This window comes from Neovison vison, chromosome 2 (assembly GCF_020171115.1).
Source record: "Neovison vison isolate M4711 chromosome 2, ASM_NN_V1, whole genome shotgun sequence".
In the NCBI taxonomy this organism is placed as follows: Eukaryota; Metazoa; Chordata; class Mammalia; order Carnivora; family Mustelidae; genus Neogale; species Neogale vison.
In genome coordinates, this window is record NC_058092.1 from 150,254,388 (window position 1) to 150,279,030 (window position 24,643).

At 39.5% G+C, this 24,643-nt stretch overlaps 2 protein-coding genes across 2 annotated transcripts in view; both read right to left on the reverse strand.

Annotated features, from left to right (window-relative positions):
• Positions 1-206, reverse strand: part of LOC122900551 (zinc finger protein 33B-like) — a 39,934-nt gene extending 39,728 nt beyond the window's left edge. The window contains exon 1 of the mRNA XM_044239308.1: positions 153-206. The gene's annotated coding sequence lies outside the window, so the exon portion shown is untranslated. The remainder of the gene's footprint in view (positions 1-152) is intronic.
• LOC122900550 (zinc finger protein 33B-like) lies at positions 104-22,932 on the reverse strand. The gene is made up of 6 exons (XM_044239307.1): positions 22,846-22,932; positions 20,669-20,781; positions 20,421-20,547; positions 20,081-20,176; positions 7,072-7,172; positions 104-265 (listed from the first exon to the last, which is right to left on the reverse strand). Exons 2-6 carry the CDS (start codon positions 20,732-20,734, stop codon positions 209-211), a joined length of 447 nt encoding a protein of 148 aa, XP_044095242.1. The 5' UTR covers positions 20,735-20,781; positions 22,846-22,932; the 3' UTR covers positions 104-208.
• Between the last annotated feature and the right edge of the window lie 1,711 nt (positions 22,933-24,643).

The window sequence follows — 24,643 nt, forward strand, 5'->3', positions numbered from 1 at the left end:
CCACAGTCACATCCGCAAATGATAAGGATCCCCGAAACAGCACATTTGTGTCCAAATTTAAGGAATCACAACGGGAAGATGTGGAAAAGCTGTCAAAGAACTGTTACGGAGTTCACTATTCACAATTAGAAAATGTGTTCTGGCGTGCCTACCTTTGGACTTGTTTGGAGGAGAAAGCATGGCAGACATTCCTCACCAGTGTGATACGTTACCGGCATCCCATCATGTGCCTACATGCCATAAGGAACTCTCCTACCTTGAGAATCTGAAAACCAATAAAACCATGTCACTGTTCTCAAGGAGCATATACTCTGACAGACACAAGCATGAAGCATCCGACTACCATGTAGCATGAAATCCTACTACAGTAAAACAGGTGCAAAGTAGAGTGAGATTACAGAGGGGAGAAAAGTTCTATTCCTGCTATTAGGGTGGGTTTCACTGATAACATAGTATCATTCAAGAACCTGGGCCAAGATCATAACCATGCACACTTCTAAAATATGGAGTTAAGGGGCACCAGTTGGTTAAGTGTTTGCCTTTGGCTCCGATCATGATTTCAGGGTCCTGGGATCGAGCCCCATGTCAGGCTCCCTGCTCAGTGGGGAGTCTGCTTCTCCCTCTCCCCCAGTGTGTGTGTGTGTTCTCTCTCTCTGTCAAAGGAATAAAAATCTTTTTAAAATGTAGTTAAAGGAGTCAGTGAACACACAGGAAAGGACTGCTGGGACTATGTTCACATAAAGAGCTACAGTCATCTTCAGGGAAAATGCTATTTAATAATTCTGAACATAACTCCTGTAGGACATGGTGCCCAAAATGTTTGGTTACTGTTCCATCTAGCAAACCCTTTTCTTTCTTTCTTTCTTTCTTTCTTTAGGAAACCCTTTTTTATAAACAGTAAACTTACAATGTCAATTTATATATTAAATTGCATTATTGTTATTTTTCCTAAATCACTTTTTTTTCAAATGAATATATATGGCATGTAACATTGTATAACTCTGTTAGGCTTATATACTGTAACGATTGCCAATGTAGCTGTATTTATCGTATTAAGTAATTACAACACATTAGTGTGTATATCCATTTCACTGTATACTAGATTTCTTCATTCTTCTTTTTATGGATTACAATAAATCTAGGGAGATACCCAAGTATTTTCTTCCCATAACTGAATTGACTGTCTTATACAGTTCATAGTTTTTATACCACCCATTTAAAAAATGACCACTGTGGAGAATATAGCAAAAAGAAACAGAGACATATCATTCCCAGGTTATCATAACAAACAGCTGATCAATGTTCATGTCATACACTAAAAATTGGTTAATAGGAAAAACAAGACTATTTTCCAGAAATGTATAAGGTATTATTGGGAAAAAAAAAACAAACAAAATACAGAAAAAAAAAAAAAACAAAGAATACCTAAGTAAATGAATACACTATATTCATGGCTCGGACAATTGAATATTACAAAAATATCTCATTTCTCCACAAATTGGCCTATAAATTCAAGACAATCAGAATTAAAATCTTAGCAGATATTTTTGTGGAAACTGATACGTTTATTCTCAGACTTACATAGAAACTTGAATGGACAAGAATAACCAAAACTACCTTGGAAAACAGAATGGATAAACTCACACTAATTATGGTAGGCAGAATCTAAGATGACGACCTCCAATGGATCCAACAACGTGACATAAACTCCTCTTAAATGGAAGAGACTTAAGTCCCTGTGATTGTGATACATTCTATGGCAAAACAGATTTTGCAAGTATAAATGAGATCCTTTAATCGGTTGACTTTGGTCTAAAAGGAAGACTTACTTGGGTGGGCCTGACCTAATCATGTGAGTCTTTTATTTATCTTTAATATTTTATTTATTTATTTGAGAGAGAGAGAGTGAGAGTGAGAGAGAGTGAGAGAGAGAGAGCATGAGCACACGAGCAGGGTGAGGGGCAGAGGGAGAAGCAGGCTCCCTGCTGTGCAAGGAGCCCAACATGGGGCTTGATCTCAGGACCCGGGGATTATGACCTGAGCCAAAGGCAGACACTTAACCAACGGAGCCACCCAGGCGTCCCTCATGTGAGTCTTTTAAGGAACGTAAAATATCAGAGACCCTTCTTCTGACCTCAAAGAAGAAACAAGCTACTGTGAATCCTACGGCTGTCCAGAAATAAATTCTGCCACATATGTACAGATGGGAACCCAACCAAGCCTTAGATAAGGAGTCCCAAGCAACACCTTGATTGCAGCATTAATGCCTAAGAAACTTAGCTAACCTACTCCTAACTCATTCTCGTCTATACATATGAGCCATATGAGCAGGGAGCCTGATGCTAGGATTAATCCCAGACTCCAAGAGCAGGACCTGAGCCAATGGCCAATACTTAACCCACTGAGCCACGCAAGAACTCCTGGAGAGACTTTGAGAAACAATCTCATATAAATAGGAGTTTTCCAGAGTAGTAGATGTCATTCTTTATGAATAACGACACAGCCGTCTTTAACACAGAATCTGCAAATCAAACTCAGCAATATATAAGTGACAGATCACAACCAAGTGGATTTTTACAGAAATACAAGGTTGTTTGAACATTTAGAAATATGTAAGTGTAATTAATTACATCAGAAGAATTTCAGAAGGAATCATATGATTATTAGATTTTGTGCTTAAAAGGCCAAAGGAAAAAATATCAACATTTATGATAAAACTCTGAGCAAACTCGAATTAAAAACAACATTCTGTACCTGAGAAACCCACAGCTGACATGAAACATAGGGCAAATGACTCAGTGCTGTCCCTTAAGACAGAGTAAGGCAAGGATGTATTTTTTTAAATACATAATTTTTAATTGTGCACAATGCTTTGAACGTAAAATGAACAGGATGTATTTTGTCAACAGTTCTCTTCAGCATTCTAGTGAGAATGCAGAAAAGGAAAAAAGAATGTGAACAGCATCAAGGTTGAAAAGAAAGAAGCAAGTACAGGTGACATGATCATATACAATCAGATAATCTTATGGAATCAAAAAAGCTACCAAGACGATGTTTGTTTATCAAGATTACAGGAAACAAGGTCAATACACAAGGTACAACCATATTGCTACAGATTAAGAAAAAACTGGGATGCCTGGGTGGCTCAGTTGGTTAAGCAGCTGTCTTCGGCTCAGTTCATGATCCCAGCGTCCCTGGATGGAGTCCCACATCAGGCTCCTTGCTCAGCAGGGAGCCTGCTTCTCCCTCTGCCTGCCTGTGCTCGCTTTCTCGCTCTCCCTCTCTCTGACAAATAAATAAATAAAATCTTTAAAAAAAAACTACTAAAAGTGAAATTATATAAATAATACTACTTATAATAGCATTCAAAGCAAGAAAGGCTTAGCGATAAGCCTAACAAAACAGTATATGTTATATAGAATATATTGTTATATTAATATTACATATATAATATATATACTGTTAATATTAATATAAACATTATATATATTATATATATATTACTTAGGGAATACAAAATGCTGCCGAGAGAAAGACCGGATTAAATGGTGAGATAGATCATATTCATGGGTCAGAAAAGTTAGTATTATTAAAATGTCAACTTTCCCCAGACATACAGAATCAATAAAATCCTAAAAGCAATATTAAGGCAATCTTTGTTTTGTTTTGTTTTTGGAAACTGACAAGCTCATTCTGAAATATACACGGAAATGCAAAAGATTTGAAAGGGCCAAAACAATTCTGGACAAGAGAACAAAGTTGGAGAATGTATACAGTTTCATTTAAAGACTTATTAACAAAGATATGCGAATACAGACAACACAGAGAAGCTAAACAGATCAGTGGGACAGAGTAAAGGGTCATAGGTAGAAACCACCCCCAATACACACAAAGACAAATAATCAATTGGGGGTCTTAAAAGGTGCCAAGGTACTTTGATGGAGAAAAGACAGTCTTTTCAACAAATGGTGCTGAAAAAATTCAATGCTCAAATGGAATTATATAAATTTCAACCCTTAAAACACTATACATAAAAATGTATTCCAAAGAGATCATATACCTAACACAGAACTAAGGCATTTAGAAAACAAGGGGGAAAATCTCTGATATTATTGTTAAGATCTCTTAGAAAAGATTAGAACTGGTTAGCTGGACTTTTATCTAATGAAAAACTTCTTCTAAAAAGCCACAAACTAGGGGGTGGGGGGAAAAGCACGGAATGGGGGGAAATATTAAATTTTAAAAAATCCTTTTAACTCAAAAATAAGCCAAACAACCTACAAAGTGGGCAAATGACTTAAATAGATGCTTCACAAAATAAGATACACAAATGGCCAATAAGTAAGTGAAAGATGCATATCATTATTTATCAGGGACATGCAAATGAAAAAGCACAGGGAAATGCCACTATGCACATTAATATGGCGACATTAAAAGTAACAATACCAAGTATTGACCAAAACATAAAATAATACATCTCTTACACACTGGTGACAGAAATATAAAATGGAACAAACACTTCAGAAAAGTCTGATACCACGTATGCTAATCCTACCATCCGAGAAACTTTACTTCTAAGTATTCAGCCAAGGGAAATAACAATAGGCCTATATTAAAATGCACATGAAGTTCACTTCAGCTATGTTCGTAATAATCAAAAACTGGAAAGGGAATGGATAAACAGAACTGCAGTACTAAACATACAATAAAATATGACTTAATCAAAAAATGAAGGTGTAACTGACAGATACTAAAACACGGATGCATCTCAAAATCAGGCTGAATGAAAGACAGACAGGAAGAGGACATATTGTGCTTCTCCATTTATGTGAATGGTATTTAAAAAAATCAGTCTAACCTAGCTACAGAAGGCAGATCACTGGTTGCCAGAGGCCAGGAGGGAGGGAGGGCGAAGTCCCAGGAATGAGAAACCTTTCTGGGTAATGGGTGTGTCCTCTTCACTGTAGGAGTCATACATATGAGTATACTCTTATTTTTAAAACTCAAGTTGGTGACTTAAGTAGGGTCTATTTAGCCATATTACAATTACTGCCCAGAGTTGATTTTTAAAAATTTGAAAGCACTATTATTTTAATAACAAAGATCTTAAAATTCTGAAAATCATTAATAGGAAAAGAGACAATATCATTATGGTCATATATTAAGCTTTATTAAAGTGAATCAACTAAAGCTAAATATATCAGTATGTAAAAATATCAAAACCATGCATTTCAAGACAAAAATAAAAATAAAAATAAACATGAGTTAATATAAATATAAATATATTTAATATAAAAATAAAAATAACATGAGTTCCCACTGATATACTAGCAAAACAATGTTACATACACCCACACACACAAACACACACAGAGAAATATATGTGAAATATTACTGTAAAACTAGTAAGACCTGAGACCAATACTAACCAAATTCAGAAACTTGCGGAAGGTGGTAGGAGTTATAGGGTATGGAATGGATTTGAGGATGGTATGCAGATACTTCAACTATTCTTGTACTATATTACTTCCAACCTGCGGCAGACACACCAATGGTAAAGATATGCCTCATAATTAGATACATATATGAAATATTTCACTAAAACACCACCAAGTTTCTCTCCCTGGAAAGGCGGGCTATCACTGGGTCAACAGGCCTGAATTCAATAAAGCTAAGCCATGAGGAGCTTCCTGTCGATTTCAGGTGGGACACAAAAGTCCCTGCACTCTAGGCAGTTCTCTACTTTCATTAACACACTCAATGTTACTTCTGGCTCCTGAACCCAAGAAGAAGCAGCAGACACAGCCTCAACTGTCCCTGGCTGATGGCAGTGTACATTCTGATTTGGCTCTAGTCCATGAGGAGAACCCCCAGAGTAGATTACAAGATGAACCAGACCATCAAGCATTATTTGCAGAAGTATCAGCATAGTTGGGGATAGACAAATCGAAAACCCTCTGACAGGGGAATGGAGTGACATATGTCTCTCCAAAAGTGAAATCGGGGTCTGAGAAGAATAGTCAGTTTATCTGTTCTTTTCAAAAAGCTTCACATTCCACAGTTAATGTTTTTATAAATGTCTATTTTCAGTTTTGTTTCTATTAAAAATTTTGAAAAATTTTGGTGAAAAAATAATGAATACTGTTTTTCTAAAAATAAACAAATTGGAAAAAAAAAAAGAACTGACTTCTCCCAAAAGGGTTCTCCCAAGTTGTTATATTCAAATATTCTCTCTCCTGTGCCAAGAAAGTCTGATCTCCCATTGAAATTATCCACTCTTTTGGGTGCCTGGGTGGCTCAGTGGGTTAAGCCATTGCCTTCGGCTCAGGTCATGATCTCAGGGTCCTGGGATCGAGTCCCGCATCGGGCTCTCTGCTCAGCAGGGAGCCTTCTTCCCTCTCTCTCTCTCTGCCTGCCTCACTGCCTACTTGTGATCTCTATCTGTCAAATAAATAAATAAAATCTTTTTAAAAAAAGAAATTATCCACTCTTTCAATATACTCATAACCTTTCACCTCTAAATGAACTCTGTGTTCCAAGAGAGATGATTTCTCAAAAGTTGTAGCATATTCTTGAAACTCATAAAGATTTTCTGGGTTTTGTGCCATCTTACTGACCATGGGGGTTGAATTACTACAGAATGTTTTATCAGATTCATTATGTTCACAAGGACTCTGTCCTATGTAAGCTTGGTTATATGGGATGACAACTGCTGTCTCATGGAAAGCTTTCCCAAATTCCTTGTATTCCTTATTGCTTTGAATAAAGCATTGCTCTATATTTTTAGTTCTCTGATACGGGATTAAATCTTCATTATGACTGAGGTATTTTCCATTTTGAATGAATTCACAAGGTTTCTTTCCCATTTGATGTTGTTCATGGTTAATCTGAAGGAACAATTTTTCCTTATTGTATTGAGGCCAACAGCCTTCTTACTTAAATAGGTTTTCTTATTAATAATTAATTCTGAAATACATTTCAAATTCATACCACAGGAGTCACACCTACACGGTATTTTTATGGAAGGAACTGTGTCTGTGCTGAAATTAAAAATGTTTCCTAATACGTTACCTCTGTGCACAGCGTTTTGTTGTTGATAAATGGAGCTTGCCAGAAACGTCTGTGCTGGGTTTCTTGAGTCTCTTCTGCTTGGCTATCAACTTTGCAGGCTTCTAAAGATGACAAAGACCAACAAACCATAAGCTATGAATCGTGTCTTAATTATGATGAAATTACACTTAAAACAAATGCCCTTCTACGTCACTGACTTAGTTTTGTGAAATAAGAGTGATCCAAACAGCCATATTTCCCCATCCATTTGGATTAGAAAAACAAAACCTGAAAGGGTAGAAAAGGAGATTAAAAACTTAGAACACACACATCTACATTTGGCAATTTACAAATACATACCTCAAGACTTAATATGTACGTTACAAATAAATATAAAGCATGGTGAAGAAAAGACTTTAAAAAAATAAAAGGCTCATCTAGGAAGGGGAAATGCAGAGACCAGAGAGGCCATGAAACTTAGTAGACAAGAGTGCCCTGAAGAAATAGAGGAACGAGTCGGTATTATTTAGAAGGATCAGACTTTACATAATTTTCCTCTCATACTTACATTAGTGCACCTAAATTCTCTCTAAACTTTACATGTTACCAGTTTCATTCTCCCCCCTTTAAAACTACTTCTGTTTTGTTATATATACATTAATTTCATATACTGTTAATACCACATTAAATTTCTGGAAACACTGATTTCTTTGTACCTCTGAAGAGAGTCCTGTAATGTAGTTTCTAATTTTCCTTCTATTCATGTTACTTATAAAAAATACAAATGTCTACCAGGAAAAGTAAAATTAAAAAGATGAGGAAGAAGACAGAAAGACAATCAAATCCTTCCATTGTTTTTAGTTGTGGTATAGTCAAGCTTATTTGGTCAGATATCCTACCACCAAATGCTAATTTCTCCCCACTATAAACTTGCTCTGACATATTATTAGTAAGAATTTTTCTTTTACACCCAGATTTCTACATTTCTTGGTTTTATGTGTATTTATAACCATGGAAGACCTGACCCCAAACACTCAATGATCTATATTCACCCTAAGAATTCTCAGCTATACTTCACATTACCTTCTTTTTTTTCCAATTTATTTATTTTCAGAAAAACATTATTCATTATTTTTTCACCACACCCAGTGCTCCATGCAAGCCGTGCCCTCTATAATACCCACCACCTGGTACCCCCAACCTCCCACCCCCACCCCCGCCACTTCAAACCCCTCAGATTGTTTTTCATATTACCTTCTTGCTCAGTACATACAATGTAACAATGATGACCCTGTTTAAAAACCTCTTCAAAGCCCATTGTCTCCAAGCACCATTAAAGGAAACATATTGCATTTATAATGCTTGGCTGGAGGGGGAACGTGTCCTCAACTACATACATATTGGGTATTCAAGTGATCGCTTCACTAGTCCATAATAAATGTCTTCTTTGTAGAAATGCCAGACTATTAATTTGTCAAAAGTCATTCACGTTCAAGCAAGACTTTTCAACTCAGCTGGCTTACATTCCCATTTTGGACTTGCTCAGAACTTCGCTCTTTAGGAAAATGACACTGTCTCATAATAAGTTTTCACAAACATCTCCACCATTTCAAGTCCTACTTATACATCAATTTAAAAAAATTAATTGCATCCTATACATCTCATTCTATGTTCTGTGGTGCAAAAATAATGAATACTGTTATGCTGAAAATAAAAAATAAATTAAAAAGAAAAACAAAAAACAATCTGAGGGTTTTGAAGAGGCGCAGGGTGGGAGGTTGGGGATACTTGGTGGTGGGTATTAGAGAGGGCATGGATTGTATGGAGCACTAGGTGCGGTGCAAAAACAATGAATACTGATACACTGAAAAGAAATAAAAAATTAAAATAAATATATAAATAAAAATGTAAAAAGGTGAAAAAAAGGTTGGCTAATACTCCCTTGAAACATAAACATACCCTATTAACTGCCAAAATTTGAAATACTTGGTAATCTTTTTTCTTTTTCCAACTACAATCTATGGTGTGTGGCAAGTATTTATATCTGATTTCCTCTGAATACACCTGAGTGATTATGAAAGTAATGGTCCTTAACAAATGGTGTGCTTTTTCAAAATATAGTTCAAGTTTTCTACAAATCTGTAATTTTGAACAAGAACCTACTGGTTTATAACCCAACAGGTCCATTTGGAAATTAATTCCTTATAGTATTTTCTGAATATAAAGGCTCTCTCACTCATCGAGAGGCACAGTTAATGAATTAAGTAATGATCGAATAGCCACTATATGTTATATAACAAAGTAAGATATGCTCTCTTTGAAGAAATTATAATCCAGAGAATAGCTTCTTCATTCAACATCCATACACTACCAGGAATCAGATTCTATAGTAGGTAACGTAAATTAAAGGAATGAAGGAACATTTTAAAAGCTGTGGAAAGCTGAGCTTAAATTTGAAAATGTGCTTAAAACCAATGATAATGATATTAACAACAAGAAAAGTTAACAGGAAAACTAACCATTACCATGAGCCAAGCACTGTTCCAGGTACTTTTCCTGTATTAACTCACAAAAATCCCCAAGTATGTTAGGAATGAAATGTAGACTTATATGGCAGAAAGCACATCTGTGGGTAATCCTAACAAGAAGGATTAGCACCAGTTCTGTGCCATACAGAAGAAACATAGCCATATTTAAGGGTAACTGGGGCACCTGGGTGGTTCCGGTGGTTACGTGTCTGACTCCTGGATTTCAGCTCAGATTGTGATCTCAGGGTCGTGAGATCAAGCCCTGTGTAGGGCTCCATGCTTGGCACAGAGGTTTGTTTGTTTTGTATTTTTTTAAAGATTTATGTATTTATTTGACAGAGAAAGAGAGAGGGAACACAAGCAGGGGAAGAGGGAGAAGGGGAGCCCAACTCGGTTCAATCCCAAGACACTGGGTCATGACCTGAGCTGAAGGCAGACACCCAATGACTGAGTCACCCAGGCAACCCTCAGAAGAGTCTGCTTGAGATACTTTCTTTCCCTCTTCTGCTGGTCCTCCCCCAACTCATGTGTGCTTGCTCTAAATAAATAAATAAAATCTCTTTTTTCAAAGGGTAAAAATGATTAAGGGTCATTAAATGAGAGAAACATAAATTTGCTATATTATGCATTGGGCAAAATACAACTCAAGATATTAACATGATAAATTAGATGCTTCGGCGGGCAAAGACTAACTGCATTTAGGAATCAGAACAAAGAGGAAAACAGTATGCCCAAGTGTTCTGGGTGGTTTCAGCACAAACTGAGAATATAAAAAGAATTTTTTTAAAGTTTACAAAAATATAACTATAGTGATCTAACATTAATAAGAAAGGAAGACAGAAAAATAAAACAACACAAGGACACAGTTACAAGAGAAGATTCACAGGAGGTAACAAATGAAGTGGGGAAAATTTATGATTTGTAAATGCTGACTGTGATATTACTTCTTCTCACACTGAAGGGATCAGGATATCCTGTATCTTCTGTAGACACACAGGTATAACACTGAATGTCAAGTGGGCAAAAGATGCTAAAAATATAAATATGCAGTTAGCAGAATAAATGAAAACCTCTTATCTTAGCTATAGGAAGGTATTATTTTATTTCAAAGATCCAATTTGACGATTTGTACTTTAACAGATAAATGTAGTCTGTTGCTATTTATGGTGATTCCTGAAATATATCAAGTCATCTCTCACATTTTACTTGGTACTTTTTACTTGTCACAATTTTACTACCAATTCTATTGTACTTTTATTCCTCCTTTTTGAAATACATTCTCATCTTTTCCATTTTTTCTCCCTTACAACTTTAGAAGTTATACACATCTGTTTCTCAGCTTTAAGGGGCTATCCATCACATCATACCATGAATATTTAACTTAAAATCTAGACTAACTCAATATCTCACCTCTCCCTTTCTGAAGAACAGAAGCATCAAACTCAATTTGATCACCTCTCACCTCATTTATATACAGTTAGTGCTTTGTGTATGGTTTTTAGCCTTACATATTTGTATCATAATTGCTTTACACACCCATTTGTTCAGATTCACCTCTGTGTTTTGTCATGACTTATCACTTGCCACTCCTCTCAAGCATTCTTTTGGGTTTCATTTTCTTTTCCTGTAGTCTGTCCATTAGAATTTTACATGAAATTACACAATTAAAGGTACAGCTGCTATAATTTATTTCATTACCAACGCAAATTTAATGATACTCTGAGACGAACTCTCCTGTTCAATAAAGCTCAGTTAGTGTCCTCTGAGGCCTGTTCTCAACTAGGCCTTGACTAGGTCTTCCAGGTCTATCCGGGCTGAGCTCGGTTTCGGCAAGAACCCTTTTAAGTCGGTCTAGTGACAGTCCCTTCACCCTTGATATCTGATCAAGTTCCTTAAACCCTGTCCCTGATGTGTTAGTGCCCGATCTGCATTCAGCAAGAATCCCCCTACTGTTGGTGTTTCTCCTAGTAATCTTCTATGCAGTGATTCCCCCCTACTCTGCCAGTTGGCTGTAAGTCCCTAGCTGTCTTAGCAGTATGTGGAGTTGAGCTCGGATTTACTGAAACTGCTCCCCCCCCCCATTCCAACAGTTACTGAATAAAATCTGTATCTATCACTGTTAACTGGTGGCTGGCTTTATTTCTCATTGAAGCAGCATGAGCCAAGCTGACTGGTGGAAGAGAAACAGGAGTAAAGAAATAAACCCTCTGTAACACAGGCTTGGATGGGCAGCCAAAAGCTGAAAATGGAGCACAGACACTGAGGAAATTCTGACGAGACAGATCCAAGAACTAGGGAACAGTATTAAATACAGCCACACATAGGAACTGAAGTCCCAGGAAAAATTAAGAATGAAATACATCAAACCACTTAATTTAGGAAACCGAGAAGACAACAGGAAAAATATCCAGGAAAACCACACCCACACACACTAAAAAAAACAAAAGTAAATCTGGAAACAACAGAGTTGAACAGCTAAAAACCAAAGATGAAAAGAAAATCTTGAGAGCAAAAAGAGAAAACAGAATATTAAATACGGAAAAACAGAGATTTAAAAATCAGAGAAGGTAGTATGTAACTAGAAGACAGTGAAGTGAATCAAGTATGAGCAGAAAAGTGTCGATCCAGATTTCCGTACCGACAGAAAACATCTTGCACTAGGAAGACCTGTGGGCAGAAAGAGCTGCTTGCTGCCTTGTGGGGTTTGAAGTAAAATATCACACAGAACGGGAGGAGGAACAGAAGCATATTATTACAACACTGTAAGCCTCTTATAAAATAGCATGACGTCATTTGAAATCAGACTGTGACAGTCTGAAGGTATCGTATCCACAGGGCATCCACTTAAGTGGTTAAAATATTCCCACTAAAAAATGCGAGATTTTCACATTAGTTAAAAAAGACCCAACCGTGTATTATCTATAGGAAACCCACTCTAAATATAAATAGATTAAAAGTAAGAAGATGGAAAAAGATACACCACATAGACATTACAAGAAAGCGGAAGGGACTATTAATGTTTTTTTCTTTTTTTTTGCCTCCAGGGCTTCTGACTATAAACCCTGGGTTCCCATGACTAGCCATCTCACCTCAGACTAGCAATTCACTAGAACACCTCAAAAAAACCCAAAAAACTATTTACTTATATATTGCTAATTGATTTTATTTTATTTTTTTTCCAATTTATTTATTTTCAGAAAAACAGTATTCATTATTTTTTCACCACACCCAGTGCTCCATGCAAGCTGTGCCCTCTATAATACCCACCACCTGGTACCCCAACCTCCCACCCCCCCGCCACTTCAAACCCCTCAGACTGTTTTTCAGAGTCCATAGTCTCTCATGGTTCATCTCCCCTTCTAATTTACCCAAATGCACATACCCTCCCCAATGTCCATAACCTTCCCCCCTTCTCCCAACCGCCCTCCCCCCAGCAACCCACAGTTTGTTTCGTGAGATTAAGAGTCACTTATGGTTTGTCTCCCTCCCTATCCCATCTTGTTTCATGGATTCTTCTCCTACCCACTTAAGCCCCCATGTTGCATCACCACTCCCTCATATCAGGAAGATCATATGAGAGTTGTCTTTCTCCGCTTGACTTATTCCGCTAAGCATGATACGCTCTAGTTCCATCCATGTTGTCGCAAATGGCAAGATTTTGTTTCTTTTGATGGCTGCATAGTATTCCATTGTGTATATATACCACATCTTCTTGATCCATTCATCTGTTGATGGACATCTAGGTTCTTTCCATAGTTTGGCTATTGTGGACATTGCTGCTATAAACATTCGGGTGCACGTGCCCCTTTGGATCACTACGTTTGTATCTTTAGGGTAAATTCCCAGTAGTGCAATTGCTGGGTCATAGGGCAGTTCTATTTTCAACATTTTGAGGAACCTCCATGCTGTTTTCCAGAGTGGTTGCACCAGCTTGCATTCCCACCAACAGTGTAGGAGGGTTCCCCTTTCTCCGCATCCTTGCCAGCATCTGTCATTTCCTGACTTGTTGATTTTAGCCATTCTGACTGGTGTGAGGTGATATCTCATTGTGGTTTTGATTTGTATTTCCCTGATGCCGAGTGATATGGAGCACTTTTTCATGTGTCTGTTGGCCATCTGGATGTCTTCTTGGCAGAAACGTCTGTTCATGTCCTCTGCCCATTTCTTGATTGGATTATTTGTTCTTTGGGTGTTGAGTTTGTTAAGTTCTTTATAGATTTTGGACACTAGTCCTTTATCTGATATGTCGTTTGCAAATATCTTCTCCCATTCTGTCAGTTGTCTTTTGGTTTTGTTAACTGTTTCCTTTGCTGTGCAAAAGCTTTTGATTTTGATGAAATCCCAAAAGTTCATTTTTGCCCTTGCTTCCCTTGCCTTTGGCGATGTTCCTAGGAAGATGTTAATGCGGCTGAGGTCGAAGAGGTTGCTGCCTGTGTTCTCCTCAAGGATTTTGATGGATTCCTTTCTCACATTGAGGTCCTTCATCCATTTTGAGTCTATTTGTGTGTGTGGTGTAAGGAAATGGTCCAATTTCATTTTTCTGCACGTGGCTGTCCAATTTTCCCAACACCCTTTATTGAAGAGGCTGTCTTTTTTCCATTGGACATTCTTTCCTGCTTTGTCGAAGATTAGTTGACCATAGAGTTGAGGGTCTATTTCTGGGCTCTCTATTCTGTTCCATTGGTCTATGTGGCTGTTTTTGTGCCAGTATCATGCTGTCTTGATGATGACAGCTTTGTAATAAAGCTTGAAGTCCGGAATTGTGATGCCACCAACTTTGGCTTTGTTTTTCAATATCCCTTTGGCTATTCGAGGTCTTTTCTGGTTCCATATAAATTTTAAAATTATTTGTTCCATTTCTTTGAAAAAGATGGATGGTACTTTGATAGGAATTGCATTAAATGTGTAGATTGCTTTAGGTAGCATAGACATTTTCACAATATTTATTCTTCCAATCCAGGAGCATGGAACATTTTTCCATTTCTTTGTGTCTTCCTCAATTTCTTTCATGAGTACTTTATAGTTTTCTGAGTATAGATTCTTAGCCTCTTTGGTTAGGTTTATTCCTAGGTATCTTATGGTTTGGGGTGCAATTGTAAATGGGATTGACTCCTTAATTTCTCTTTCTTCTGTCTTGTTCTTGGTGTAGAGAAGTGAAACTGATTTCTGTGCATTGATCTTATATCCTGACACTTTACTGAATTCCTGTAAAAGTTCTAGCAGTTTTGGAGTGGAGTCTTTTGGGTTTTCCACATAGAGTATCATATCATCTGCGAAGAGTGATAATTTGACTTCTTCTTTGCCAATTTGGATGCCTTTAATTTCCTTTTGTTGTCTGATTGCTGAGGCTAGGACTTCTAGTACTATGTTGAATAGCAGTGGTGATAATGGACATCCCTGCCGTGTTCCTGACCTTAGTGGAAAAGCTTTCAGTTTTTCTCCATTGACTTTATTTTATTTTTAAAGATTTTATTTGTTTATCTGAGAGCAAGACACAGTGAGAGAGGGAAACAAGCATTGGGATTGGGAGAGAGAGAAGCAGGCTTCCCTCCCAGCAGAGAGCCGGATGCAGAGCTCGACCGGGACCTGGGCCAAAGGCAGACGCTTAACAACTGAGCCACCTGGGCGGCCCCTATATTCCCAATTTATTATAAAGGATTCAATTCTGGAGCATCCAAAGAGAAGAGATATACAGGCAAGGGCTGGGGATGTGTGTGGTATGTGGAACTCCCACACCCTCTCCGGTGCACACCTCTCGAAGCTTCCTGAACTGCGGTTTAGAGGCTCCTAGAGAGGTTTCATTACCTAGGCTTGAGTGATTAAATCACTGGCCACTGGTGATGGCCACCCCCCCACACACCTTGAAGTGATCTAGCGGCCCCCAGCCACCAGTTACTTCAGTATACAAAAGACACTCTTTTCATGCCAGAGATTCCAAGGGTTTTAGGAACTATGTGCCAGGAACCATGGGCAAAGAGCCAAAACCTTTTTTTTCCCCTTTGGTTATATTATAGTCTCTCTCACTACTAAAACCTGCAATGGACCCCCATTTTTTTAAGGACATTCAAATTTTGCAGCATGGCCTAGAACTTCAAGATCAAGTTTATGCTGGTGTCTCCAACTTTATTTCATGCCATTGCTCACTGTGCTTGTCGTGACAGAAACACACTCACCATCTTGCTAATGACTGAACGAGTCCAGGGTCCTCCTGACCAGGACGTTCCTGCCTCTCTGAGCAATGCTCTTCTCATAGATCTTTGCTGTCAAGACTTTTCATATAATTTAGGCCCTTTCCAGATACAATCTTGAAGAGACTACCCCTGGCCACTTGGCTGAAACAGTCTACTTATCCCCAATACCCTCTATCACTATCATCTCATCTTCTGGTCTTTAAAAACCCTTCAAGCATTTAGCATGACCTGAAATTATAGGATTAATTTATTTGCATCCTTTCTTCCTCTGTGGTCCTTATCTCTACACCTCCCTCCTGAATGTAAGCTCAGCAAAGGGAGAGTCCTTTACTTTCTTGTTCATTGATGTATATCCTGAGCTTTTAGAAGGGCATTAGTTAAATGCTAGTTAAAAGTATAAATTTCCCAGGGGTGCCTGGGTGGCTCAGTGGGTTAAAGCCTCTGTCTTCGGCTCAGGTCCTGTGGGATCGAACCCGCATGGGGCTCTCTGCTCAGCAGGGAGCCTGTTTCCTCCTCTCTCTCTGACTGCCTCTCTGCCTACTTGTGATCTCTGTCAAATAAATAAAATAAATAAAATCTTTAAAAAAAGTATAAAATCCCCAGATGCCTATTTTAGCAAGACCCTGTGTATTTATATCTTGCCTCATCTGATGCTCACAAATATTGTGACAAAGGTCTTATTATCCAAATTTACAATGAAGAAACAAAGGCTCATAGAGATTAAGTGACTCATCTAAGCCAGTAAGTGGCTTAGCCTGGATTTGTGGGCTAGCAGTACTAATATTAAAGTAGGCTTCAGAATAAAAAAGTTCTACCAGAAATAGAGATGTCATCGTAAAGAGGTCAAGGGCTCAATAGGACATAAAGATCTGAGTATGTATACACTTAACAATTCTTAAAATTGATAACGTGAAAACCAATAGAACTGAAAGGAGAAGTAAACACAAAATTATAGCTACAGAGTTCAACCCTGCTTCTCACTGTGTCACTGACAAAGCTCTTAGGAATTTTATCCCCAAACCCATTTTTCCGTTAGCCCTGTGATTTTCAGTACACTATTTTATATGGAGCAGTGGTTCTTTTTTAGGAAAACACACATCACGTTATGAAAGAAGTCACTGTATTTGTATACCTTCTCTCCTCTCCGTTTGTTTTTAGCTTCCTCTTATCTATATAGATACATATCCTTTCGGTGTTGCCTAGATTTGCAACTCGTACAATCTGTCACCTAGCTCCCACATTTTTTAATTTTTTTTAAAATTTTGTTTATTTATTTGACAGGCAGAGATTACAGGCTGAGAGGAGGCAGAGAGAGAGATGGAGGAAGCAGGCTCCCTGCTGAGCAGAGAGCCTGATGTGCTGCTCGATCCCAGGACCCTGGGATCATGACCCGAGCCAAAGGCAGAGGCTTTAACACACTGAACCACCCAGGCGCCCCTGAAGAGTATCTTCTTAACTGGGTGTAATACTCTCCATGTGACACCTTGAGGATTTTGTAGAAACTTCTCTTGCTGACTCTGAGCTACAGATTTTACTATGGAAAAGTCTGAGGCTATCTGGACTTTCTCTTATATTGGCCGATAGTCAAAATAACTGTTTTTGAAATCTACTCCCTTTATCAGAATATATCCTAATGGGGCTAAGGACTGGCTCTTTTACACAGATTCAATCACAAATTTTTCCCCCTTAAAAAGTATTATTGAAATATTTTAAACATTTGTTCTATTTCTTTTCCTTTCTATTTTGGGGAAGGGATTCTATGTATGGTATGTATGTGAACTCTCTTTTTAATGTAATCTTCTAATTTTATTTCATTTTTCTTGCTTACATCTATCCTTTCTTTCTGAACAAATTTTTTTAAAAGATTTTATTTATTCATTTGAGAGAGAGAGGCACAGCGAGAGAGGGAACACAAGCAGGGGGAGTGGGAGAGGGAGAAGCAGGCCTCCCGCCAAGCAGGGAGCCCAATGAGGGGCTCGATCCCAGGACCCTGGTATCATGACCTGAGCCGAAGGCAGACACTTAATGACTGAGCCACCCGGGCGGGCCCTGAACAGATTTTGGCCAGTATGTATTCATCCTTGGGGTTCTTCCAATTTGCTTTCTTTACTGTAATTTTATTTTCTGTTCTCTTTTCTCAGTTTGACACCCTGCCATGTGTTTGCTATTCCCTTATTAATATCCTTCTTAAATACCTGTACCACAGAGATAATTAATTCAATTAGTTCACCCTTTGGAAACTCAGGATTTAATATTTGGTCACATAATTTACCTACTTTATGACTACTTGGATCAGATGACAATTCTTTCACCAACTAGCTTTCTTCCCAATACTTTTCACCCCTTTTTTCTTATAATCATTTTGCATGCGTCTGTGCTGGTTCCTTTTCCATTACTTGGGCTAAAAGGATGTGAGCTCTTCAAGGAAGACCACACTGCAAAAGGTTTACTTGGGAGACGGAACAGAGTCATCCCTTGGGCTAGAGGGGTAACTCATTGTGAACAAGCGCTCTGCACATGTGTTGGTCTCAGTTTACAGATCAACCAGGATGTGCCTTCCTTCCTCGTTGGAGTCGCCTCCACAACAGCTTGCTCTCTTGGTCATCACAGAGTCAATCACTGACTGCACCTCCAAACTGAGGAAAACCAAGTGTTGGGCTCATTTCACAGAAACAAGCCCAGAGGCCCAACTGGGCCCATGGAGGCTCCGACTCCCCCAGCATCTGCCTAGACCAACTGTCTGATGCAATCCAGGAAAGAAAGGTAGTTAAAACTCTACAGAACAGTTTCAGCTGAGAGACAGGAACAAGACAAAAGATAACATCCTTTTCCCTTCCACCTTTCTCACCAGCTGCTCTGGCACACAGTGGTTCACACTGGGACTCGGAACATATCCTGCTAGTCTGAGCAATCAGATGTGCTAATTACAAAGCTACAGTCAACGACGTAATCACCCCCCTGAGCCTTCCCCTCCTCCTAACCAGCCTCACCGTCCCCCATGCTTCCCTCACTTTTGTAGAAGGTCTGCAAATCCCGATCAACCGTTGTCAACTAAGTTTTTGCATCAAATTCTCTGTCAGAGGAGTACCCGCTAAGATGGCATGTAAGATTCTTTCTGCACATCTAGTTGTCTATGAGGTGGTTTTCCCTCATGCACAGTCTCTCTTGCACCAGCATGGAAACAGAGGGCTACTGAAAAGTGGGGTTTGTGCTTCTACACTTCAGTACTTCTCCTTTGCAGAACGAAACGGTCTCCAAGGGAGCTCAACTATCTAGTTCATGGCACCGTTGTTCACGGAAGTTTCAGGTGCGGATGTGTCTGTTCATGAAAAGCGCACTGCCAGACCCCGTGCGCATCAGAAATGCTTTTGTTTTCTACCCACCTGCTAACATGCACACGCTCCTTGATCCGTCATCAGCTCTGCTGCAGGTACACCTGTACTGATTTGGGATTTCAGATATCCACTAGTGTCATAGAACGAAGCTCGTCTTGCTCACTTCCCTTAGTGCTTCTGGAGGATTTGCAGACAAAGGCAGAAAACGCTGACTTTATACATTCTTCTTCAAGAAGTTCGTTTTGTCTTCGAAAACCATCTTAACTCAGCTACAGGACCCCATATTCTCTGTTTCCACCTTATCTCCAGACTGTTCCTTCTCTCTTCTTCGGGGAGTCCTCTCATTTTCATGACTTCTAAACATTAGTGTCCCAGGGGACAGCTTTCAGACCTCTCAAATTTGTTCATTCTTACTTCTGATCCCTTAGCTTCAAGTACTAATTTTAAAAACTTTAAATACTATCATAAGTTGATCATTTCCAAGTCAGTATCTCCAACCTGGGGTCTTCCCTGTATCACCTCTGCTCATACAACCAAATGCTTATTCCCATGTAAACCTGTGCATTTTATAATCATTTCATTCAAGCTGAGATCACCCAAATGCCTTCCTGAATGGCTTCCTTTTCTCAAGTATTACATTTCATTATTTCAATTTATAACTTCCTTGACTTTTGTTGACATACTATGTATACAGTATGTGTATGTGTGTATGTATTATGTATATTATGACATATTATGTGTATAGTATGTATATGTGTGTTTATTTCTTTTCTTTCCCTCTCAGAATGTAAGCTCCATGAGGTCAGAAACAAATTCAGTTTGATCATGTGTTTCAGCACCTAAAACTTGAGTGAGGCACAGCAGGTACTCAGTATTTGTTAAATGTGAAAACGAACATATAAGCAAGTACCTGAGAATAAAAAAAAATTCATACCCGGTCACCTAGTGTCCATCTGTTTCATACAGACTAACTCACCTGGGTAGCTCTGACGTGGGGACTCTTCCTCTAGCATCCATGGCTGCTCTCCTTGCTCCAACTTCAGGATCACGTCTGGTTTAGGGATGCAACACCCTGTAATTGGGAAATGACATGGGAATTCAGCGAGCCTCATGGGATTCAGGGCCCTTGAAGAAGACAGAAGACGAAGCTTCAGGGACCAATTGCAACAGTTCATTCTTTACAGTGATTCAACAATCCTTCTGCTTAATACTTGATATCTCAAACCTAAATATCATTAAACTCAACAAAGCTTCTACAGGTGTCAAACCAAGAATGAAAGTGCATACTAGGAGTCTACATGGGAAACAATCCTTACCCACTGAGACAAGGTGGCTATAGTTCTCCAGCATCACCTCCCTGTACAGGGTCCTCTGAGCAGGGTCCAGGTGCTGCCACTCCTCCTGGGTAAAGCCCACAGTCACATCCGCAAATGATAAGGATCCCTGAAACAGCACATTTGTGTCCAAATTTAAGGAATCACAACGGGAAGACGTGGAAAAGCTGTCAAAGAACTGTTACGGAGTTCACTATTCACAATTAGAAAATGTGTTCTGGCGTGCCTACCTTTGGACTTGGTTGGAGGAGAAAGCATGGCAGACATTCCTCACCAGTGTGATACGTTACCGGCATCCCATCATGTGCCTACATGCCATAAGGAACTCTCCTACCTTGAGAATCTGAAAACCAATAAAACCATGTCACTGTTCTCAAGGAGCATATACTCTGACAGACACAAGCATGAAGCATCCGACTACCATGTAGCATGAAATCCTACTACAGTAAAACAGGTGCAAAGTAGAGTGAGATTACAGAGGGGAGAAAAGTTCTATTCCTGCTATTCGGGTGGGTTTCACTGATAACATAGTATCATTCAAGAACCTGGGCCAAGAGCATAACCATGCACACTTCTAAAATATGGAGTTAAGGGGCACCAGTGGGTTAAGTGTTTGCCTTTGGCTCCGGTCATGATTTCAGGGTCCTGGGATCGAGCCCCATGTCAGGCTCCCTGCTCAGTGGGGAGTCTGCTTCTCCCTCTCCCCCCTGTGTGTGTGTGTTCTCTCTCTCTGTCAAAGGAATAAAAATCTTTTTAAAATGTAGTTAAAGGAGTAAGTGAACACACAGGAAAGGACTGCTGGGACTATGTTCACATAAAGAGCTACAGTCGTCTTCAGGGAAAATGCTATTTAATAATTCTGAACATAACTCCTGTAGGACAGGGTGCCCAAAATGTTTGGTTACTGTTCCATCTAGGAAACCCTTTTCCTTCTTTCTTTCTTTCTTTCTTTCTTTTTCTCTCTTTCTTTCTTTTTTTAAGGAAACCCTTTTTTATAAACAGTAAACTTACAATGTCAATTTATATATTAAATTGCATTATTGTTATTTTTCCTAAATCACTTTTTTTTCAAATGAATATATATGGCATTTAACATTGTATAACTCTGATAGGCTTATATACTGTAACGATTGCCACTGTAGCTGTATTTATCGTATTACGTAATTACAACACATTAGTGTGTATATCCATTTCACTGTATACTAGATTTCTTCATTCTTCTTTTTATGGATTACAATAAATCTAGGGAGATACCCAAGTATTTTCTTCCCATAACTGAATTGACTGTCTTATACAGTTCATAGGTTTTATACCACCCATTTATAAAATGACCACTGTGGAAAATATAGCAAGAAGAAACAGAGACATATCATTCCCAGGTTATCGAAACAAACAGCTGATCAATGTTCATGTCATACACTAAAAACTGGTTAATAGGAAAAACAAGACTATTTTCCAGAAATGTATAAGGTATTATTGAGAAAAAAAAACAAACAAACAAAAGAAAAAAAAAACAAAGAATACCTAAGTAAATGAATATACTATATTCATGGCTTGGACAATTGAATATTACAAAAATATCTCATTTCTCCACAAATTGGCCTATAAATTCAAGACAATCAGAATTAAAATCTTAGCAGATATTTTTGTGGAAACTGATACGTTTATTCTCAGACTTACATAGAATCTTGAATGGCCAAGAATAACCAAAACTACCTTGGAAAACAGAATGGATAAACTCACACTAATTATGGTAGGCAGAATCTAAGATGACGACCTCCAATGGATCCAACAACGTGACATAAACTCCTCTTAAATGGAAGAGACTTAAGTCCCTGTGATTGTGATACATTCTACGGCAAAACAGATTTTGCAAGTATAAAAGAGATCCTTTAATCAGTTGACTTTGGTCTAAAAGGAAGACTTACTTGGGTGGGCCTGACCTAATCATGTGAGTCTTTTATTTATCTTTAATATTTTATTTATTTTTTGAGAGAGAGAGAGAGAATGAGAGAGTGAGACAGAGAGAGCATGAGCACACGAGCAGGGTGAGGGGCAGAGGGAGAAGCAGGCTCCCTGCTGTGCAAGGAGCCCAACATGGGGCTTGATCTCAGGACCCTGGGATCATCACCTGAGCCAAAGGCAGGGGCTTTAACCCACTGAGCCACCCAGGAGCTCCTCGATTTTTTTGTTTTAAAAATATGAATCCTTTCATATTTTAGAACACTCATTTTAAAACAAAGTGGAAATAAACAAACATAAAGCTCACCTGGGATGTGTTCATTTTCTGCTCTTAGTGGGGGAGGGAGAGCTCAGGACGAAGGAAGGAGGAAGTTAGAAGAGACTTGGCCTGCCTTGCAGTTCCTGGATTTACCTGCCTACACAGCTCCACATACAAGATACTTACGTGTCCATGTGTGGCTCCGACAGATGGTGAGCTTACACAGGATACTCGTCACTGAGTGAATGTAAACATTTGTTTCTTCTTGACCGATTGCCAATTTAGGTTCTGTGACACAGAAAAATTAAAAACATGAGAAGATGAGTTTCACATTTAACAGTAACCTAAAGGAGGAAACACTACGGCTTTTTCAGAACTGAGGTGGGAAAAATTAAAAATTAAAAATCTCAAGCCACGTTGTTAATCTGTTTTCCTGTGAACACTATTAATCCCCTGAGGTCAGAAAATCCAAGAAACCTCTGGAAAAAAGAGATGGGGGTGTTGAAGGCAAGATAAAACATAAATGTTTAATGTTTGTTTCTTACAACTTTCCAAAGGTCTTTAAATAAGAAACTATCTTTGACTTCATTAAACTATCTTTGACTTAACCCACTGAGCCACCAAGAACTCCTGGAGAGACTTTGTGAAACAATCTCATATAAATGCAGGAGTTTTCCAGAGTAACAGAGAGTAAAATGAACATTTCAGTCTCCTAGGTGCCCTCAGGAGTCTCCTTTTTGGAATGTCCAAAAATGCAGGTAGTTAACGTACCGCGCAGTATTGCATTCTACAGTACAACTCGGGGACTCATCACTTCTCTCCAACCACTCAGAGCTGACCACAACAAGTGTCTTATGCCCATCATCCATTGACCCCTCCCCAACCCACTTCCCTCCATGACCCGGCAGCGTGCAGGATGCCTTCACCCTCAGAGTTCTGTCATGAGCCATCGCCACGGTGACCTGATGACACGCATCCAACGTTCCATTTCAACTGTCACTCTGTGATCCAAGCCCCTGGCGGTTGGGTGAACAGGACTAACAGTCCCGACGATGGGGAATCTCAGCTGCTGTTGTACGGGTATGTGCCTATCGATTTTCTCAGTTCTCTTCTCTGGAGCTGGCTGCCTCCCTCATACAGAGACCGGCTTCTTCTCTTTGGCTTTTCCTCTCCACCCTCTGATCCACCACCCGCCCCCGGTTTGATGCCCGTGTTTGTTCGTTTGGGTGGTTTCACTGGGATTTCGTGGGAAAGCTCCCTTCCTTAAAGCACTTCGACGTTCAGAAAACCGTACTCTTTCTAAATGCCCATTTCGGACACAGTCCTACAGGGACAACACACAGGTCACACGCCACACTGCTGTCCCTGGGTCAGGAGAACCTTGGGGCGACCCAGGCACCACACTTGAGGGGAACGAATTGCTGGTCTCCTCTTCCCGATGGACATGACAAAATCGGAGAGGAAAGGTCAGCGGTCGAAATGCAGCTGTTTTTAGAAGGAGAGACACTGGAGAATAGCGCGGGTGTTCTCATGGGTTGATGTGCAGGGTTTCCCGGGCCGTCTGCCTGATCCCTGGGAGTGCACGGGAATGGGCTGTGCCACCGGGTGGGTGGACGGAACACACGGCAGCTGCACGGTGGACTGTCTGCTGCTCTCAAAGGTACTGCTGGGCTGGGTTCTCCAGGCCCGGCCTAGGGAGGGAGACAGGAGACTGTCCGCTAAACCGACAGTCTCCAGAGGGGATCAAGAGACCTGAGAGTAGACGGTAGACTGGCGAAGAATGAGAGAGCAGGGAGGGACTCAGTCCAGCCAGGGTAGCCTCACGTCCATCCAGGCTCCCCAGAGCAGTCCGCAAAGCAAGGGGCCCCTCAGCATCATCCGTCTCCTTCCTGAAACCAACCCCCCCACATGGCCACCTTCATGTCTGTTCCTACCATCGACTGCTCCTCGGGACTCGCGAGCTCAAGGCAAGCGAGTTCTCGGC